Consider the following 7,664-nt stretch of genomic DNA (forward strand, 5'->3'; position numbering starts at 1 on the left):
TTACTCCGTCCGGCCTCCGGGCAGTATTTGCGTTTGCGATACGAAACCAGCGTTTATAGCGCACAGAAAAAAAACATGATCACGTCCCAATGGGGCCAAAGCCATCTCTAGGAATGGGATGCAGACACCGACTGAGATCCGCATGATGCCTGCATCCCATCTGCTTAGTGCGAGAAGACCGACGCCTACCGACTTCCCGTCACGCCCCGTCTACGGTACCTGATCTGTGTGGCCTGTGTGGGGGCGTATGAGCTGCGAGAAGACGCCTACCAACTTCCCGTCACGCCCCGTCTACGGTACCTGATCTGTGTGGCCTGTGTACCTGAGCTGTGTGTGGCCTGTAGGGGCGTATGAGCTGCGAGAAGACGCCTACCTACTTCGTGTCACGCCCGTCCACGTTAGCTGTCTGAGCTGTGGCCTGTGGAGCGTGTGAGCTCCGGGCACCCGCACCGGGGGCCGCGACTCCGGCAGCGAGACTGCGAGAGCACGCAAGACGGCAAGAGCCGCCGCCGCGTGTGCTGGACGGACGGAACAGACGGGCGCGTCCACGCGGCAGGCTATCTCAACAACAACAACGTTCAAAATACAAGATCTATTCATCTTTAAATAGCGCTACAAACAAAAGATTCAATATATATTCAACATTTTCTCCAACGACAAAATCCAAAAAAAAATTCTTCGTATAAATAGGTTTCCAGAAAAAAGACTATATTTAAATTGTGCCTCTTAAACAACATAACATAGATCTTCCGTATAGATATCCGATGGAGGCTGATCTTGAGTCTATGCCTATTTTGAGTGCTTGTCGAAGCCTATTCGTTTGGCTGTAGCTCGTCGTAAATGATCGTAAATTTTCAGCCAGAACAGTATTTTTCTCTCATATAAATCAACCAACAGTACTTTCCATAAACACACAATGATAAAAACCAGCCAACCGGCTGAGTCAGGGTTAAAGATGGCAGCGGGCGTGGTGCCCGCGAATACTGCCTTCTTATGCCCGCGCCCGCCAGCTAAATCTCTCGCCCGCGCCCGCGCCCGCGACCCGCCACGGGCAACAAACCACGCCCGCGCCCTCCATCCGCGGGCATGCCCGTGTGCCCGCCAGGTTGAGTATATACATAAACCATAGTGCATTACAAGAGATACGAAGATACATATTCACAACAAATCGTGTATATATACATATATTTGCTTGTAGGTCCCACATGTCAGACCTGTAGAGCGGGTCTGGCGGATAAGCGGGCGAGGATAGTAAATTTCTTTGCCCGCGAAGAACTATCCTCTGGGTTCAGAACGGTGCCCGCGCCTGTGCCCGCGGGCAAGAAGTGGTGCCCGTATCCTTGCCCATCGGGTTCCATGCCCGCGGGCATGCGGGCATTCTGTGCCCGTTGCCATCTTTAGTCAGGGTCACGGTAGCTCGCACAGCGTGGCCCGCATTTATAAGTCGCCAGACCCTGCCTCCCGATCTCGGACTCTCTTCCCGGCTCTCGCTTCCCATCGCCCACCCCTCCCGACTCTTCGTCGCGGCGAGCATCACCGTTGCCCAGTCCCCTGCCGTTGCCCAACCGTGATTTCCGTCCTTCACCTCCGGGGCCCGCACGTGACGCGCATCGCCGCGAGCGCGGAACCGTCCACCGGCTCGGCGACAGGCTTGCGCACAGGCTCGGCTCGTGTCGGTTCTGCCGCCACCGCGGGCCGCGGCGCCCCGGATCTCGGTGACCACTTCTCATAAGTCCCTGCTCTCGAATTTGATCATGCGAATTCTCATATTGTTCCTGGGGGGCGGTCCTCTTGGCTCCTTGTGGTGGCGAGCGCGGTAGATCTGATCCTCGCGGCTCTCCGTCCATGTGCGGTCGCGTGGGTGGGTTACGTGGGTACGCAGCGTGATCTGGCATTTCCTGCTTCAAAGGGATGGCCATGGGGTTTGGTTGCCGCGTGAGTTGGTCCTCTAGATTCGTGGATCATGATGATGGGCGGGCACCTTTTGGTGATTGCTTGGCTAGGACATTCGCTGTCTTACCGTTTTAATGATGCTTATTATTATTATTATTACCGGTAGAGTTAATGATCCTTAGTAAGTACTCGTAGAGATGATCCTCACTGGTATAGTTAATTGCGCTCCTGACACACAAAACTCAAGTAGGTAAACCAACGCTATGGAGAGTTTGCCTGTTCTAAGGCCAGTCTCAATGGGGATTTCATAGAGTTTTATGGGCATTAAATATGCTGACATGACACTCTCTCGATGAAGAGAGAGAAGATAAAAGTTTCATGGGAGTAGAGATAGTTTCATGGGGATGGAACTCTTCTGCACTTTTTCCAAAATATGGGTGTGTTGGAAACTGGGAGATAAACCCCCACTGAGACTGGCCTAAGCATAAATGTTTACATTTGAGCAATTTCAATTTCAGGTTACATTCGAGTACTGCAATTTCTCTTACTAAATTGTTTCCATATTTTCTACTCATTGTTTGTCAATGAAATAGTATTTGCTATGGAAGGCAACCACCAGATCTCTGCTTTTAGGGAGTGTTTGGATTCATGCCACGCTTTGCCTCGCCACAGCTGTGGCCGCCACCATTTATTAGGCTACTAGTGTTTGGTTCATGCACAGCTTTTGGCAGCCACAGCGCATGCACACTTGTTTTTCGCCACAGATTGTGGTGCTGGATTTTTATGCCACACGCCACAACTAGCCGCAGCTGGGTGTGGCTGGACGTGGCCCAGAACCAAACGCCACAACTTTCCCTGTCATTTCACTTCCTCTGTTGATGGCTCTGTGTTCTGAGATGATATTTTGTAATGATGTGTCTTAGTCCCTCCGTCCCTAAATAAGTGCACTTCTAGAATTGTGGTGAAGATACCAATATTAGTAAGAAATTACATATATACCCCTATAAAGGTGTAATCATTGTGATTGGGAACAGAAAAAGTAGAAAAAGACAACTAGACTTGGTTTGTCTCATATGCAGATGTGCTCTTATTTTGGGAAAAAAATTTTGAACTCTAGAAGTGCACTTATTATGGGACGGAGAGAGTACTTTGGTAGTGGCTTGTGGTAGAAGCCGGCGTAGTCTGTGTTTCTACATGCTTTTGTTCTAGCTACTTCTAGCATTTCCTTTGCTGTCTGAACTTTCTATAACTCTGTATTTCCGTTATTTCGGTAATGGAAACAGGGGATGGCCTCGGTTCAATTTTTTTTCCACTTCCTCAACTTTAGAAGATAGGCAATCAATCTAAGAGTACTCCTGATCTCATTGTGTTTTGTAACACACTAACAGGTCAGAGAATTAGCAGACAAAGATGGCGACTTATGAGCCCAAGAACATTCTCATAACCGGCGCTGCTGGTTTCATTGCATCACATGTCGCCAACCGCCTGGTTAGGAACTATCCCCAATACAAGATTGTTGTCCTTGACAAGATTGACTACTGCTCCAACCTAAAGAACCTCAATCCTTCATGGTCTTCACCAAATTTCAAGTTTGTCAAGGGTGATATTGCAAGTGCTGACCTGGTGAATTACCTTCTGATCACCGAGTCAATTGACACCATCATGCACTTTGCTGCTCAGACACATGTTGATAATTCTTTTGGCAATTCATTTGAGTTCACAAAGAACAATATATATGGCACCCATGTTCTTCTTGAGGCTTGCAAGGTTACTGGTCAGATCAGGAGGTTTATTCATGTCAGCACTGACGAGGTGTACGGTGAAACTGACGAAGATGCTGTGGTTGGTAACCATGAGGCCTCACAGTTGCTTCCAACAAATCCATATTCAGCTACAAAAGCTGGGGCCGAAATGCTTGTGATGGCATACGGAAGGTCTTATGGTCTTCCTGTGATTACCACTCGTGGCAACAATGTGTATGGGCCAAATCAATTCCCTGAGAAACTCATCCCCAAATTCATTCTTTTGGCCATGAGAGGTCTGCCTCTTCCAATTCATGGAGATGGTTCCAATGTCAGGAGCTACCTGTACTGTGAGGATGTGGCCGAAGCTTTTGAGGTGGTTCTTCACAAAGGAGAAGTTGGACATGTGTATAATATTGGTACTGTGAAGGAGAGGAGGGTGATTGATGTGGCCAAGGACATATGCAAGCTCTTTGGCTTGGATACTGAGGAAATCATCAGGTTTGTTGAGAACAGGCCCTTCAATGACCAGAGGTACTTCTTAGATGATCAGAAGCTAAAGAGATTGGGATGGGCAGAGCGCACACCATGGGAAGAGGGCTTGAAGAAGACGATGGAGTGGTACACCACCAATCCTGATTACTGGGGAGATGTCACTGGTGCGCTGCTCCCTCATCCAAGGATGTTGATGACTCCTGGAGTTGAAAGGCATAACTGGGCTGAAGAAATCAGGTCTCTGGCCTCTTCGCCAGCTGAAGCTAGTACAATAGCTCCTGCAACCAGTACCAAAAGCATCTCTGATGCCCCTCAGAAGCCTTCCTACAGGTTTTTAATCTATGGCAGGACTGGATGGATTGGTGGCCTCCTTGGCAAGATTTGTGACAAGCAAGGGATTCCATATGAGTATGGGAAAGGGCGCTTGGAAGAGCGATCTCAGCTGTTGGAGGACATTAGAAATGTGAAGCCAACTCATGTCTTCAATGCTGCCGGAGTCACTGGGAGACCGAATGTTGACTGGTGCGAGACCCATAAACAGGACACTATCCGCACCAATGTTGTAGGCACTTTGAATCTTGCTGATGTCTGTCGTGAGCAGGGTCTGCTCATGATTAATTATGCTACAGGCTGTATATTTGAGTATGATGCTAAGCACCCTGAAGATTCTGGTATTGGCTTTAAAGAGGAAGACACACCCAACTTTATGGGTTCCTTCTATTCTAAAACGAAAGCAATGGTAAGTTCGGGTTTTTTTTTTATCAACGATTTTTTTTCTACTTCGTCGTTATGCGTCAAGCTAATTTCTGTGCTGTTCATCATGGTGCAGGTGGAAAAGCTATTGAAGGAGTATGATAATGTCTGTACTCTTAGGGTCAGGATGCCCATATCATCAGATCTAAGCAACCCTCGTAACTTCATCACAAAGATAGCTCGTTACGACAAGGTGGTGAACATTCCCAACAGCATGACAATTTTGGATGAGCTTCTGCCTATCTCTATTGAGATGGCGAAACGGGACTGCAGGGGAATATGGAACTTCACCAACCCTGGTGTTGTTAGCCACAATGAGATTCTAGAGATGTACAAGAAATACATCAATCCTGATTTCAAGTGGACCAACTTCACACTCGAAGAGCAGGCCAAGGTCATAGTCGCACCTAGAAGCAACAACGAGATCGACGCGTCGAAATTGAAGGCTGAGTTCCCTGAGCTGCTGTCCATCAAGGACTCTTTGATCAAGTATGTCTTTGAGCCAAACAGGAAGGTTCCTGTTAATTGAGGATTTAGGTCACGGGGGTGTGGAGGTTATTTGTATTGGTTACTAGGTAAATACCCGTGTGTTGCAACGGAAACACATAATGCCATGATAACATATATATGTGCGTATATTATACTGTTATCAAAAATAGATATCACAATCATAATGTTCCAATCAATATTATATAAGTCTTCATGAAAGATAGATAGGTAAAATATAACTCTAAATTTGAATACAAAACTAAAACATCAACTTCAATTGTCGCATCACTTCATGCCTATGATTGTTGCCTGCACGGGTGGATGCATGGGTTTTTTCTTGAATTCAAGAAACCCTACGTGCTCGGGTGATTACGAGACATATAGCATAATTCTAAGTGTTGGAGCAAATAAATATCATCATAATAATGGTGTAACCATGGTGATAAAAGTGCTTAGACTTAAAAAAAAAGAAAAACAAAAAGCTCATGGCAAAGATAAAACTTAATATGAGCTTTTTAGTTTGGTGATCGAGACACTTAGCGAGTGTGATCACATTTAGAATAAATATCCGTACTATTAAGATGGGTGAAACTCGTCATGAAATACGGTTAACAAAGTGCCACTAGATGTTTTAACTCATTGCATATGCATTTAGATATAGTGGAGAGCTAACACCCTTAAAATATTTATGAAAATATGCTAACACACGTACACAAGGTGAAACACTTGGTGGTTGACACATTTGATCAAGGGTGGTGAAGTTTGGTGAAGAGGAGGCGCTATTTCTGGTGACCGGACGCAGGATCGGACCCTGGACCTACGCGTCCGGTCAGTGGTGCAGAAGGGTGCGGCCTTGGTTTGAGGACCAGACGCTGGCGAGGAGAAGTGACCGGACGAGCGGGGAACACTGTTCCCACGTCCGGTCAGTGCTGGCGTGGCGCTGGCGCTTGGTTCGGGTGAAGAGCGGACGCTGGGTACTATTCATATGAGTCACGTATTTAACAATCAGAACTCTATAAAAAATTTTACTTGGACTCTTACCCTTCCCATCATCCACAAAAGTAGAGCACAACACAGAGACGTCGGCCGGCGGCGGCGGCAACGGCGTGGTGGGGGCCAGGAAGGCACGACGACGGAGGTCCACCCACCGACGAGCTGCCCGGAGAGCCCGCGCGACCACACCTAGCCGTGGCAAGGCCCGAGCTGGCCCTAGGTAGCCTGCCCGCGAGAGCCGAGGAGGCAGGCACACCGGCAGCGGCAGTGCCGGCCAGGCGAGGACGACAGGACAACGCGTGGTGCTACGACGATGTGCGTGCGGTGGCACTAGAGGCTCGGGCTGCAGAGAGGAGCGGCACTGCTGCACGGGCACGCTGCGGCTAAAGGACAGGGGGCGTGGGCGGCCGGATGCGGCACGGCAGCTCGACGGCGGTGACCAAGGAGCGAGGAAGGGGAAAATGGCGCTGCAAGCTAGCGCGGGGCTGAGGGCACTTTGGGAACTCACCAAGGTGGGTGCGGAAGTTCCAGCGCGACCAAGGAGCTCGCGCACGGGAGAGGCGGCGGGGCACGGGTGCGCTTTGCCAAGGCGACGGACCAAGGCGGAGGGGTAAGGAGAGGGGACGCCGGTGCTCACGAAGGACATCAGGGGGCGAAATGGCTCAACGGTGGGGCGCTTCGGAGCGCGGCACGGAGGTGGAGACGTGTGCGACCGCCGTGGAGCTGCGGCATGCGGAGGAGGAGGGAGGCGCTGTGGGCACGGCGTGCGATGCATGAAGGAGACGAACGACTCAGCGATGGGGCGCTGGCGCGAGGCAAGCAGAGGAGGGGAAGCAGCACAGGCGCCAACGGAGGTCACCCAGAGCAGCTCGGTTCACCGAGGGGTGCGCGCGGGGGTGATGGCTCGGGAGAGCAAGCAGAGAGGCCGAGAGCGCGAGCGAGCAGGGAGGGAAGAAGTGTAGCTCTGCACGCGGTGCGTTGGTGGGGGAAACAAACGACGAACCCAACGATTAAAGTCGGAGCGGACCGATCGACAGCGACCACGAGCATGTGGCTCAGCAGGCGAACAAACAAGGAAGGACTACGCGATGCATCAAATCGAAGCAAGCAGCCAGCACAGCTAGGCTGGCAGGCCCACGTGCGCGAGGTCACGAGGAAGCAATGTCCAGTACGGCAGTAGTAGCAGGCAGACGAGCGAAGAAAAGAAAGAGCGAGGAGCAGTCGGTCAACTTGTACAGTCAATCGCTACTAGTATCGCTGAGTACGTCTGTCCTTTCTTATAATTCTTTGTTTTTTAGT

General features: G+C 49.9%; 1 protein-coding gene across 1 annotated transcript; it reads left to right on the forward strand.

Annotated features, from left to right (window-relative positions):
* The first annotated feature begins 1,456 nt into the window (after window positions 1-1,456).
* Window positions 1,457-5,519, forward strand: LOC136547408 (trifunctional UDP-glucose 4,6-dehydratase/UDP-4-keto-6-deoxy-D-glucose 3,5-epimerase/UDP-4-keto-L-rhamnose-reductase RHM1-like). Its single transcript, XM_066539360.1, has 3 exons — window positions 1,457-1,715; window positions 3,282-4,869; window positions 4,960-5,519. The coding sequence occupies exons 2-3, from the start codon at window positions 3,304-3,306 to the stop codon at window positions 5,410-5,412; spliced, it is 2,019 nt and encodes a 672-aa protein (XP_066395457.1). The 5' UTR covers window positions 1,457-1,715; window positions 3,282-3,303; the 3' UTR covers window positions 5,413-5,519.
* Window positions 5,520-7,664: the final 2,145 nt, after the last annotated feature.

The sequence above is a fragment of the Miscanthus floridulus genome, chromosome 1 (assembly GCF_019320115.1).
Source record: "Miscanthus floridulus cultivar M001 chromosome 1, ASM1932011v1, whole genome shotgun sequence".
Lineage (NCBI taxonomy): Eukaryota > Viridiplantae > Streptophyta > Magnoliopsida > Poales > Poaceae > Miscanthus > Miscanthus floridulus.